This window comes from Nicotiana tomentosiformis, chromosome 3 (assembly GCF_000390325.3).
Source record: "Nicotiana tomentosiformis chromosome 3, ASM39032v3, whole genome shotgun sequence".
Taxonomy (NCBI): Eukaryota; Viridiplantae; Streptophyta; class Magnoliopsida; order Solanales; family Solanaceae; genus Nicotiana; species Nicotiana tomentosiformis.
In genome coordinates, this window is record NC_090814.1 from 71,612,463 (window position 1) to 71,626,589 (window position 14,127).

At 33.3% G+C, this 14,127-nt stretch overlaps 1 protein-coding gene across 1 annotated transcript; it reads right to left on the reverse strand.

Moving 5' to 3' along the window:
- Positions 1–833: 833 nt before the first annotated feature.
- Positions 834–2,120, reverse strand: LOC104090955 (ethylene-responsive transcription factor 5). Its single transcript, XM_009596177.4, has one exon. It carries the CDS (start codon positions 2,004–2,006, stop codon positions 1,131–1,133), a length of 876 nt encoding a protein of 291 aa, XP_009594472.1. The 5' UTR covers positions 2,007–2,120; the 3' UTR covers positions 834–1,130.
- Positions 2,121–14,127: the final 12,007 nt, after the last annotated feature.

The window sequence follows — 14,127 nt, forward strand, 5'->3', positions numbered from 1 at the left end:
CTTCACTTTGCATGCAAGCTTGTCAAATCACTTCAAATTGACTCATACACATATAAACACAATTATTGTGCTCGAGTCACAAATATTTACACCAAAGTTAACAAGATTGAGGTATAATGCAAGACAAATTACATGCGAAAACATAGATTTTTAGCCTAACATCAATCCGCATCCCACCGGATATCACGGTACGAATCTCACCCGACGTCGGCAGCAAATCAGTAATCGACTAAAAAGAGGATTTTTACCTTTTTTAAAATTGTATTAGGGGTAAAACTCTCATATAAACACATTGTAACACGCATATCAAGACAATTAAAATTTGTTTCTTTGCTTCTTAGTTATTGAAAAGTTCTTATTTTAACCATAGCTCTTCATATATATTTGGTTTCAAATCGAGGGTCTGGTTGAAGGTGAAACTACTGTTAAGCCTAAATCCGAGCCTGGATTCAATGTCACAACTGGTTTGGTTATTTATCTTATCTTTATTTTGCCTATCTAACATTCTTGATTACTTGTATTGAATTGATCCAATATCCTTAAAACCGCGTATAAATTTGTTGTTATCTATTTTAAGGGTAATCAGTTTTAGAGTAGCTATTTATTATTACAAGATAATGCAAAATGCAGATTGTAGCTTCAACCTTGATTCGTAACCTTTTGTAGCATTCCAAGGCATTGATATCTTCTTTGTAAAGGATTTTATGTTATGAATGCTAGGCCGGATCGTATCATCTTTTAAAAGGGTAATTAAGCTGCGAAAATCAAAGATTCATCTGTTTTGTAAGGATTACTACCAAGTAGTAATTGAAGTCGTGGTTCATAGAGATCTGTTTTCATGAGTAGAAATTTGTAAGTCTTCCTACCTGGCTTTAAATTGAATTACTTCACAAAATGAATCGAACAAATTGTTAAACTCACAGCGTATTTACATGAAATAACGCTAAATCAATAAAATCGGAAAAGATTAAAGACCCAAAGACACATCCCTGGCCTATTCTACTGTTCTACATCTTCTATTGAATCTTAATCTTAATTCTTGATTTCACCTCAGACTTTCTTCACAGTCAGGTGCATATTTATATCCAAATACTAACATCCCAAATTATAGACTCCTTATCCACTATTGATTATATCATGACAAGCTGAGAATACGCCATATGTGGAGATAATGGTGATAATGGCGGCACCTCAAAAATACCCTTTCCATCTTCACCCTCCCAAATCGCCGACCAACTTGATGGCGTTAATGGAGCTGCCGCCGCCGGGACTCTTTCTTCTCTTTTTACTTCCTTCTTGATCACTATTTCCTCATTCTCCGTCTCTCTCATCCTTTTCCGGCCTGAGTTGGCCGGCTGTAGAATCTCATTATCTTGTTGCTTAAAGTTTGCAACTTCGAGAGGGAAATTCACTATTGCTTTACTTCCTCTAAGTTTAAACGCCGCCCTGTCATATGCCTTAGCCGCCTCTATAGCAGTGTCAAAGGTTCCTAGCCACACCCGAGTTCCCTTTCGGTTCGGGTCACGAATTTCTGCTGCGAACTTGCCCCATGGCCGTTGCCTAACACCCCTGTAATGCTTCTTCTCGGTTGGAACTACTTCCACTTTCTGAACAACCTCCTGCTGCTTCATTGGTATCGCAATGTTAAGAGAAGGCTTGCGTTCTTTGAAGCTCGTTTGCTTCGGAGAATTTGAACTAATACGAGCAGCGGACACATTTGGTTTTGTCTCAAACTCGAAGCTATCAAACTCTGTTTTTGAATTGTTAAAGAAGCTTGAGATATCAAGATTGGAACTTTGGGCTGTGTCGGCATACTTGAGAGTTGGTTCAAAGGAAAAAGTCTCGTTATTGAGCTCAGAAGCAATGGAGTTTAAAGATTCAGAAGAGGAGGAGCTTTGAGAATAAAGGATTGGTTGGGGACAATAATGTTCCATGAAAACATTATCATCAAGAAGATGTTGCCTAATTAAATCAAGTGTAGTGCAATTCTCTTGTGGTGATGCCATTAATTTTGATATTTTAGTGAAACAAGATAATTTGTTAAGACGGCGGAAGGGAATTTCAAATTCTTGAAAGAATTCAAAGTTGGAGGGGATATTGAGTTGAGTGGAAAAAAAGTGTGCACGGAGGATTGTTATAAAGAGCGGAAATTTGAGGAGGATTAGGAGGAGGTTTCATAGGAGGCTTCTAAGTTGGAGAAAGGAACCAACGCGTGGCCTAATCCATAAACCTTACTGTTTCACAAAATAAGAGTTTTTTTTTTTTTTTTAGTGTCTTTCAAAATAAATAATATATTTTTAAATTTAAAAATAATTATTTTAAATTTTTTATTTTATTAAAAAATAAAATACCCTCCCCAGATCCCATTAGTGTGATTTTACTGGGTTGTTGTTGTTGTTGTTGTTGTTGTTTTATTTTATTAAATTTTTTATTTTATTTATTTTATCTTTAATGAGAATCTTTTATAATCATACAAATGTCATGACCCTACAAAGCTTTTACCTTTTAAACTTTTAAGATCATAAATTTCAAAATTACTTTTTTTTCCTTAAATTTCGTGTAGAGTAAAACTAACTTATTTGAAACGCAATATTATTTATGATTATGTTATATAGTTAAGGAAAATGTTGTGTGGCAACAAAGTGATGATGTTTGCTTTTATGTCTTTTTTGTTGGGAGTATTAAATTGGGAATTATGGATGAGTCCTCTTCCACCAAGAGTCCTATTTCCAGGCTACTTCTTTTCTTTCTTCTCCCTCTTTTTTTTCACTTTCTATTTTTAGTTCTGTTTGATAGTCAGCTGTTTTTATGGATGTAACAAGGGAAAACTTATATACACCAAAATAGTTATACAAATCTAATAAATGTATGGCATAACTTTGATAATAGTGGCTTTATATATATATATATTCACCTCAATTTTGTAATTAATTATCCTTAGAATTTAATTTATTTAATTTGGTGCGAACATTAAGTGCATCATGTAAAATAAAATTGTATTTTGTTCGTTCCAACAAAAAACAATCTGCTCAGAGAAAAGAAGCAAAGAAAACATTACGCTGTACCTCTAATAAATGAAAAAAAGAAAAAAATAAATGAATATTTAACGGCCTTTTCCTGGATAAACTCCTTGTTGAGCTTGTTAGGACTGAATTTTATTCAATGAATAAGAATGTGCATCCGTTTAGGGGCCCGTTTGGCAATAAGAAATTTTTCATTTTTTTCAAAATATTTCTACTTTTTTTTTTTTTTTGGAATCAGTATTTGTCCATGAAAATTTTAAATTTCACTTTAAATTGAATTTCAAAATTTTTCGAAAATTTGAAAAACTCCAAAAATGTTATTTTTCAAAATTTTCACTTCAAAATCACTCACAAAAATTTAAAAACAAATCCAAATTATATTAATGTCAAGACACAACTCTAATTTTTAAATACCACTTTCACTTAAAAATAATTTCACTTTTTTTCAAAATTTTACAATTCTTATGTCCAACCACCCACTAAAGCTCTGTCAAGTTTCAGAATCTGGCTGAACAATTATTTCATCTGCTCGTGTCACTTTTTTCTTTTTTTAGTCAAGAAAAATGACACTTTTTATGTTTAAAAAATAATTTTATTTTAAACATCTTATTTTTACTCTTAATAATATGATTTTATTGCCACAAAAATATTGCTATGATTTATTAAAGATCATACCTTCCAAAAGTGTGTTCTTTTTTTAAAAAGAATTTATGCCTAATCAAATACTTTCACATACATTGAAACAAGAAAATAGACCAACAAGGGTTGTGGTGGGGTGGTAAGTATTCATTCATCCTTAACCAGAGATCTCGGGGTTCGAATCATGGATATGGAGTGGCCTTTGTTAGGGAGCGCTTTACTCCCAATGTGGGACTTTCCGACGCGAATCCGGATTTAGTCGGGTCGGTTCAGTTCTGAATGTTATCGATTTGACATATCAATTATCGGTTTATAAATGTGCTAAACCGATAACCGAACCGATAAGATATCAGTTTTCGATTAATCGATATGGATCATTATCTGTTCGGTTATCCGTTTACCCGATAAGAAAACTCAATTTAGATTCTAGAGGGAAGAAGTAATAAAGGATAATGTGTATTGTATAAAGAATATGATAAACTTTCTCTACTGTTGTAACCCTCTCAAAGAATATGATAAACCTTACACATTGTTTCTCTATGTATTGAATGACAAATTTGGAAGGGTTACAATAGTAGATCGAGAATTGGGAGAATTGAAAATTTTATATACCTAGATCATATTTTTATAAAGTTTATTGGGTTATCGGTTAAACCGTTAATAAAATTGGGCAAATCGAGACCCGAACTAATAACCCAATAATAAAATAACACTAAATCGTTATCGAACCGTTAACTCAATAACCCAATACCAATAACCCCATAAGCTTTTTTCAGAGTTTAACCGATGCCCTACTTCAACTTCTGCATAAGTAGCCCGTTTCCACGGGCTCCATCTTTTGCCTAGAAATCTGCTGCTAGCTACATTTGCTTCTCTAAACAAATGGCCAAATTTAGCTTCAAACTGATTTTGAGATCACTTGTCTGCATCAGTTTAACGGTTGGTGGTTGAAACATTTTCCCAACTTTTAATTTAGATGGGTAATTTCCGAGAAAGTTTGTTTTAACACATGCATGAATATGAGAATGTGAGTGTGGTTATAATTTTCTATAGTCAAAAGAAGGAAATTAAAAATCTACAACTCACTTTGTAGATGTAGAAAGAGGATGAAAATGATTTCTTAAAAAGAGTTTTGTCTTTCATGTGTTGAACACATAGCAATAGGCCAATCATTACACAATTGATTCTTTAGGGTTTCGTAAATATACTACTAAATCTTAGGAAGACTGGTCATCAAAACCAAATAAGAAGATTAGTCAACATTTTCTCTTACTAACTAGGAGTAGTATATTAAGAACTAATGATGTACTTCTAGCATTCTAAGTCGTACAGAAGCAAATCAAATCAGAAGGTTTTATTTTTTTATAGTAACACGGGACAACCCCGTTATTGATGAATTTTGATTTTGATCCTTTGGTTAAGCACATTTAATCTTTAACTAATTCAAATGTGTACTTTTTGTCCCTTTATAGAGGAAATCTTATATTTAGACTATTTGTAGAGCTAATTATCCTATAAAAATATAGAGTAACAACACAAATTTAATATAACACATGGATAATTAAATAGTGTAATTTAAGTGAAACATGAGTCAACTGAAACAAAAAATAAGTTAGTTTCCTCCAAGAAGTTTAATATATTCAAGATCGATTAACTCATATCCATAATCCAATGCATGGTAGACTTTGTCACTCATTTGTAGGAAAAACTGCCAATTAAAGAGAGCACTCAAAGATGGTGAAAGAATATGTTAAGTTTTAATTAATATGAGAATAAGGAAAATTAAAAAAGAAACGAAGGCGTATTACAAAATACAAATGACCGTGTAATTAAGTTTAACAGCGTCGTTATATAGTCGTAGTTTCAAAGTAAGAAAATGTTCCTTTCGAATACAACATTTTCATTAAGCGTTAAGCGTTAAATCATGTTTAGCCAAAAACCTAAAAAAATAATGTTGAACTTTCAAGGTAACTCAACACTTAAGAATTGTGTTCAGAAAGAGAGTTTTGGTTCACAATATTAAGTGGTAGTTTGGTGTGATGGATAAACAAAAATAATTTTGAGATAAAACTTTAGTACCGTTGTTTGGTTCATGATTCTAGGATAAGTTATTCTAGGATTATAAAAAAAGACAGCCCGATGCACTAAGCCTTCGCTATGAGCAGAATTCAGGGAAGGATCGGACCACAAAGATCTATTGTACGCAGTCTTACCCTGCATTTCTGCTAGGATTATAAATATTAGCGAAATAACATATACCTGTCAGAGAGTGGAATAATAATTCCAAGATAAGTTATTTTAGGATAAAACAGTAAAATTAAAAATCTCAAGATTAATATAACATATAAAACAATCAATAAAAAATAATATCAACATAAATAATCTCAACATAAATAATTTCATCGTATATATAAAATAATTAATAAAAAATAATATCACTATAACTAATCTCAACATAAATAATTTTATTGTAACTCGTCTTCAAACCAAACGATCCCTAACGGTCTTACATGCGCCTTGATAAGTACGTACACAACTAAAGAAGGGTTAAACAATTAGTAGGCCGCTAGAGAACATAAAACATGGCACGTGCGCTGACCAAAAGGGACCTCATCATGACTTTATTGCTTCGCTTGAGACATACTTTTCAACTACTTCGTATTATTTTATTTTTATTTAAAAGAGATATACGAATAATAATAATAATAACAATAAGATATAGGCAACAGATTTGACTTCAATGCAATATAAGCATCCTTCAACTTGCAAAGGGAAATTGATTTTTTTTTTTGTTTTTTTTTGTTTTTTCATCACTTGGGAATTATCCTAGCTAGTTGCTGCGTTGTGTCTCCAACCTTTGTCTTTCCTTTTCGCTTTCTAATTTATTCATATACATAGGGTATTCATTTATTTACCTTGTAGGTTTAGGTATGATATCATCATTCTAATATCAATCACAAAAGTATAGGAAAGAGATATCGCTTGATAATGTAATATTTCCTATTTTTCAATTTATGTTCTCCTTTCTTTTTTAGTTTATTTCAAAAAAAAAAAATTATTTAAAAGTAATTTAACTTTAAATTTCTTACTTTACTGTTAATAAGATAATTTATAGCTATGCACATAAATATCTATGATTTGATTTAGACCATAAATTTTAAAATTTAACTTTTTTTCTTAAACTTGTGACAAATCAACACCGCCACATAAATTAATGGGAATGTTGCATATTTAACGTCCCTAAGGACAAAATATACGCTGTTCGCTATTACATTTAGTCATGATTTCTATCCCATACTCAATCAACTTGGACTTTTACTTGTTCATCTGTAATAGTTCCTCATTACTTTTTGTGCTGCCGAAAAGTTCTTTTATAGGTAATTATTCGAGGTTATTGTAACACTAAGCCTGATAAAATATTGCAGTCATTTTAGAAAATATAAGTATGATGCAGATAAGTTGTACTTGGTGAAATTCTTGAAAGTGGCAATGACTATTTAATTGATCTTAGTATTCAGGTAAAAGAATTTTTATTCCAGCCGCAATGTTTTTCCCATCAAGTGAAATGATTTCAATCTCAAATTTCTCCCAAAGATGTGACTGGTGGCACTTGTGGAATTTATCGCTATAGAAATATCGCTCCAACTTTTCAAAAGTATCTCTCCCTCAAAAATATTTAAACTACTCCTCTTGAAAAATCTACTCTTTTAAGTGATAAACCCGATTTATTCACATATATGATCTTATAGACGATAAAAATTTACGTAATACTTACACGGCCTATTTCTGTCCGTTAATCACTCTGGAGTTCAGAAACAAATATTTTCCTGTTCTACTTTATATGGAATTACTTATTCTCATTTTGAAACGTGTAAGAATTTCAACAAAAATTTAAAAGGAAACAAATCAAGATGAATAAAAAATATAATAAAAGTCAAATTCAATATCTTAAACTTTGTTTACTTTTAAGTGAAACACCATCGTATAAGATGGAAGCAATATACTAGTAAAAGTTGGACTAGGAAATTCCGCCATTTAAGCAGTATCAGTTCTGTGACACAATTGTGCCGGCAAAATATCTTGATTTGACCGCAACAGATTCTGAGGAGTATCATTTTTGTACAGATTAGGACTTTTGGAGTAACACGATTTAAAGATATTCTATGTGAAATGGTTTTTTTTAATCATAAATGAATGAAAGATTTGAAAGTAATAGACTTCGGCTAAACATTTTGAAATTTTAACTTAATCATTTGGAAGATAAATTAGCACGGGTTATTTATACATCATGCCTTTTTATCATTTAAAAATTAAGAAAATAACTTTTTTAGATATTTTATTTGTAAAAATAAATTTATATATATAGAAAAAGAGGTAGGATTATAAAATTAAAAATAAATTTGTAAAGAGCCACAAACCCAATTCAGTAAATTCCAACTTAATGTCGCGAATTGAAATATAAAACTAAAAATTAGAGAATTTGTACTCTCTTATTGCTCGATAAAGACAAAATGGATAGGTGAGTTGTTATGACATCCTAGTCACAAGTTTTCATGCATAAATTCTTTGATTCCTTGTATTATTAAGTTTCCGTCTACTGCATTTTAATATTACATCAAGTTATTGATTTGGATATTTTACAATTTTCGGTTGGCACGTTTATCCCTTGTTGGAATGTAGAAATTTCAATGCAGAAGCTGAATAAGGAATATAGAAGAAGAGAAGCATTTTCACATTGAACAAACAACTTCAAATATACGTGTCCTCTTCCAAATCAAGGTTGAGGGATGAATCTGTTGAATTTTACATTAAAATCATCATGAGCGCCAAAAATTTCTACCACAAATTTTCACCTTTTTTCAGGTATGAACCAAAATAATCTAATCACTTAGTTTGTAGACTAGACTCACACCTCCTTTTTTTCTTTTGGAGGAAATGGAGTTTTGTTTTAAGAGTAGCAGCTTGAAATGGAGTTTTGGTGGTATTCCACGTTACCTATTATTTAAGTTTCTAATCAAGAAAAGTTTTGACTCTTTTTTTTTGGTCCGCAAACATAGAAGGATGGTAAGAAATTCTATTGACCGGGAAGAAAGTGTGAGGCACTTTTCAAATCCTGTGATTCTAGCACGGTCGTTTAATTAACTTAAATATGGCTTAAACTAATTTTGGATAAATCTATGTTTATGAATTTTCATGTTTTTACCTTTATCCACCTGTAATTGCTTGATGATTGAAATTATGAAAATTATCTTAAACGAGTAATCCATGCGTGTCCTTGTCATGTTAGCGTGTAGAAAATCATATCACAAATACGTGTACATATTCCACATTATTATTATTTTAAATGATTTTAGTTAATCTATGTGAACGCGTGCTTTGTCCTTCAAGTTATGGATCATAATTTGTGACGACCCGATAGGTCGTTTTGAGTACTACCTTCCTTTTCTATATTTCGAGACCTCTTGTCGCTTTATCTAATGATATATGACTCGCGTGCATGGTCTGTGTCGCTTTTCGGAAAGCTTCTATGTGAAATTTTAAAGAAAATATGATTTTTGACTTTAAAATAACTCGAGTTGAGCACGGTCAACGTTATTGGTAAACGACCTTGGATCGGTATTTTGACGATTCCGGTAGGTTCGTATGATATTTTTGGACTTGTACACATGTTTGGTTGGGGTCTCTGGAGACCCGAGTGCGTTTCGGTGCATTATGTGGAAAGTTAGAAATTTGAGTTTTAAACTTTGAAAATCTTGAGTTTCAATGATCGATTCTTGATATTTGACGTTATTTTGATGATTTGAGCTAGCGAGCCAGTTTGTATGATGTTATTACACTTTTGTAAATGTTCGGTTTGGATTCAGGGGAGTCGGGTGAGTTTCAGATTGATTTCAGATCATTTTTGGCCTTGTAGAGTTAGTTGTTTTTCTATTGTATCTTAGTGCTTCGCGATTGCGAAGTGAAAATTTAGGACAGGTAAGTGAACGCGAGGAGAAGCTCGTGAACTTGAAGGCTTGGTGTTACTGGCCTTCGTGAATGCGGCAGCCCTCATGCGAACCTCGTAGTCTTGGGATCTTTGGGGAAGGTAGATGAGGTCTACATCACGAATGCGGCCTTGTGAACGCGAATGTAGAGGCTTGGCTTGGGTGATGCGAACGCGGTACGAGCCTCGCGAACGAGAAAGCCAATTGGCATGTTTTCTTCGTGAATGCGGTAGGTGCTCCGCGAATGCGAAGAGCACATGACTCCCAATTATATTAAAAGTTGAAAATCGGTATTTGACCATCTTTCACCATTTTTAAGACCTAGGTCACGGATTGGAGAGATTTTTATCCCAACATCATTGGTTAGTATTTTTTTATCTAGTTTTGATTTATTTTCATAAACACCCATAGATTTTTATCCTTAAATCTAGTAGTTTAAAGGAAATAATTAAGGGTTTTAGATAGAATTTAGAGATTTTAAAAAATTATGATTTAGACATCAAATCGAGGATTTTGAAACGAATCACATATTCGGGTTCGAGAGTGAACGGGTAATCGAAATTTGGTCCGATCTCGATTTTTGACTACTGTGATGACCCGATAGGTCATTTTGAGATTTAGCCTTTATTTTCATATTTCGAGACCTCGAATAGCTCCATTTAAAAATTTTCGATTTACGTGCGCAGTCTGAGTCTTTTTCCAGAAAAGTTTTATGTGAAAAATTTAAGAAAATATAAATTTTTGTCTTTAAAATGACTTGAGTTGACTACGTTCAATATTTTATATAAACGGACTCGAGTCAGTATTTTGACGGTCTTGGTGGCTCCGTATCGTGATTTGGGACTTGAGCGTATGCCTGAAATTGAATTAGGAAGTCTCTAACTTGTTTTGACTCATTTTACCGAAAACTAGAATTTTTGAAAGTTGAAGAATTTTTAAGTTTGACCGTAAATTGATTTTTTAGCTAACGGGTTCGGATTTTGATGTTAAAACTTAGAATAGCTCCGTATTGCTATTTAAAACTTGTCTGCAAAAATTAATTCAATTCAGAATTTATTTGACATGATTTAGACACTTAAACATGATTCTAGTGTTCTTGAGTTTCACATTAAAAGTTCATTCGTTTTGAGGAATGATTCGTAGATTTAGATGTTATTTTGGTGATTTGATTGCGCGAGTAAGTTCATATGATATTATTACACTTGAGAGCATGTTTTGTTTGGAGTTCGAGGGGCTCGAGTGAGTTTCGGATAGGCTATAGATTGATTTTGGACTTTGGAGAATAGATGATGCCTTCTCTGTTGCTGGTGTGGTCTGCAGATCTCGCATTTGCGAGGTCTAGCTCGCAATTGCGAGCCTCGCTTTTGCGAACAAGTTTTCGAATTTGCGAGCATGGGATGGATTGGGTAGTCTCGCATTTGCGAGGAGAAAATTCGCATTTGCGAACGAGCAGTTTCCGCTTTTGCGAAGACAAAGTCGCATTTGCGACTCAGTTTGTTCCTGGGTAACCTTCACATTTGCAAAGGATTGGTCCACATTTGCGAAAGCTGGGGTTTCACATTTTCGAACCAAATATCGCATTTGTGACCTCTATGAGTCTGAGACAATGTTCTCTTTTGCAACCCCTTTGTGGCATTTGCGATGTAGGCAATCATTGCAATTGTGACATCTGCAGCTGGGTAAAAGAGGGAAAAACGGGATTAAGCTCATTTCTCACAATCTCTCAACCTTAAACACCTTAGAGGCGGTTGCCCAATTAACTTTTCTTCCTAAATTCATTGGTAAGTGACTTTAATCCACTTCTTTTCAATTACCCATTACGTTTCATGAGATTTCAATATCAAATTTAGGATTTTCATGGTAGAAATTAGGGATTTGGGTAGAATTGAGAATTTTTGAAAAATTGAGATTTAGACTTCAAATTGAGGTCGGATTTCAAAACAAATCACATAACTGGGCTTGGGGTGAATAAGTAATCGGGTTTTGTTCCGAATCTCGATTTTGACCAAGCGAGCCCGGGGTTGACTTTTGTTGACTTTTTCAAAAATGATCTAAATTGAACCTCTTTTATTCACGGATAGTTCCTAAAGATTATTTTGAATAATTTAGTCTATAATTTGCCAGATTTTGTTGGTTTGGAGGCTTGTATAAAAGGCAAGGCCGTGGTTGATTAATTGCTTGAGTTGCGGCGTGAGGTAAGTGTGGGTCTAACCTTGATTTGAGGGAATTATGGACCCTTGAACTTCTTGTTATGTCCATTATATGAGAAACGACGTATATGCGAGGTGACGAGTGTATATACGCCGTTGTATTACTTGTTCCATGCTTTCGTTACTTCATTGTATATCTTGTTACACGCCTTAATTGCTACATGCTTAATTGACTTCCATGCCATAACTGTTACTTGTCATTTAGCTATACTTGTATTAAATTGTCCATCCCTTCCATAATTTCATGTTTAATTGCTACTTGCCTCTAATTATTTTCCTTGCATTATCTGAATTGTCCTATGTCTTACTTGTCTTATAGTTTCGTGACAATTGTTGTCTTTAATTATGTAGTTTCTTTTGTATGACTTGTTAAATGGATAGATATTGTGGAGTTGGTAAAGTTGAGACATCCGAGTTGTTCGAGATTCTTTGATTATCATGTTATCCTCCATTGCTTTGTACATTTACTCTCTTGATGTAGAATTTCTTGTAAATCTTGGTTGTTGAATTGCTATTGTTGATTGAAATTATTTGAGGAGCAGGTTGCATGCCGCAACGGAAATTGAAAGGTAATGAATTGAAATGGTAGAATAAGGACGGATTATGATATTGACAGATGATGATATAGTGGGATTGCATTGCGCGCCGCAACGGATTATATGAAGTTATATTTGTTGTGACTGTTGATTCCTCGGTAATTGAGATGAATTTATATGACTTGTTATTCTGGACTCTCTGTTAGTTGGGTTTGAGTTCTTTGTTATGAATTAACTACTTTACTTCCATTCCTGTCTTTTCTGTTATTATTATTATTATTATTGCATACAGGTTAATGTAAGTGACCCACCTTAGCCTCGTCACTACTTTATCGAGGTTAGGCTTGACACTTACAAAGTACATGGGGTCGGTTGTACTCATACTACACTCTGCACTTCTTGTGCAGATACCAGAATTTGCCCCATCGATGTTCAGTAGACTTGCTCAGATCCAGCTATCAGAGGAGACTTGAGGTATTGTTGCATGGCGTCCGTAGCCCTGAAGTCCCCTTCTACTTTATTTTAGCTATTTACTTTGATTCAGACAGTTATGTTCATTTTAGACTTTTATCTGTAGTATTCTAGACGCTCATGTATTCGTGACACCATTTCCGGGATTTGTATTTGGATTTCGTCACTTATTAGTTTATTATCTTAATTCGGACTATTCAGTTTCATTATTTTCATTTAACATAAAAATTGTTAAAAATGGTTAATAACTATATCTAACGTTGGCTTGCCTAGCAAGTGAAATGTTAGGCGTCATCACGGCCCCGAGGGTGGGAATTCCGGGTCATGACAACTACAAGGGCTTGGGTTGACTTTTTCAATTTAGTTAAAGATTGAACCTTTTTCATTCGTGGGTAGTTTTGAAAGTTTGTTTTGGATTGTTTGAATGATATTTGGCTAAATTCGGTTGGTTTGGAGGCTTATTCCAAAGGAAAATCGGTGGTTGATTGTTGATTTTGTTCCGAAAAGAGGTAAGTGTCATGGTTAACTTTGACTTGAGGGAATTAAGACTTGATTGGTCTATTTGCTTCTTTATTTATATGTGGGGACGATGTATATGCAAGGTGATGAGTGTATATGCATTGTCATAGGTTTAAGCATGCGAGGTGGACTACTTAATTGTTTGTCTTCAATTACATCATGCTTTCATTTATTCCATGGTACTACTTGTTACATGCTTTAATTTCTACATGTATTTACTTGTACAATACATGTGTTTACTTATTACATGTCTTTATTTGTTATATGCTCCCATGTATTCATCCCTTTATTTATGTCCACCTTTAGTTGCTCTATGCTATTATATGTTATTAGATAGATGCTTGTACTTGTCTTATTTCTTCGCTTATTATCTTTATGCGTTACATTGTGAGATACACCATAGTTGATTGTAATATTATAATATGTATATGTGGGACCGAATTGCATGCCGCAATGGTATTGATATTATATTTAGGATCAGGATGCACGCCAAAACGATATTGATATTATATTAGGGATCGGGTTACACGCCGCAACAGTATTAATATTGTATATTGTATCGGATTGTACGTTGCAACAATATTGGTAATATATATATGGATCGGGTTGCGCGCTGCAACAGAGAAGTTATATTATGAATATTCATGGTTGTTTGTTTCGTTAGCGGTATTGTGTTATGAAACTGAGTATTGATGATATTCTGGGACCCTCTGTTGTGTATTTCTTATTCTTGTTTTCATGTTAA

What these genes read in the sequence shown, in the direction of transcription:
- LOC104090955 (XM_009596177.4), bottom strand. Translation starts at nt 2,006, where the DNA reads ATGGCATCACCACAAGAGAATTGCACTACACTTGATTTAATTAGGCAA.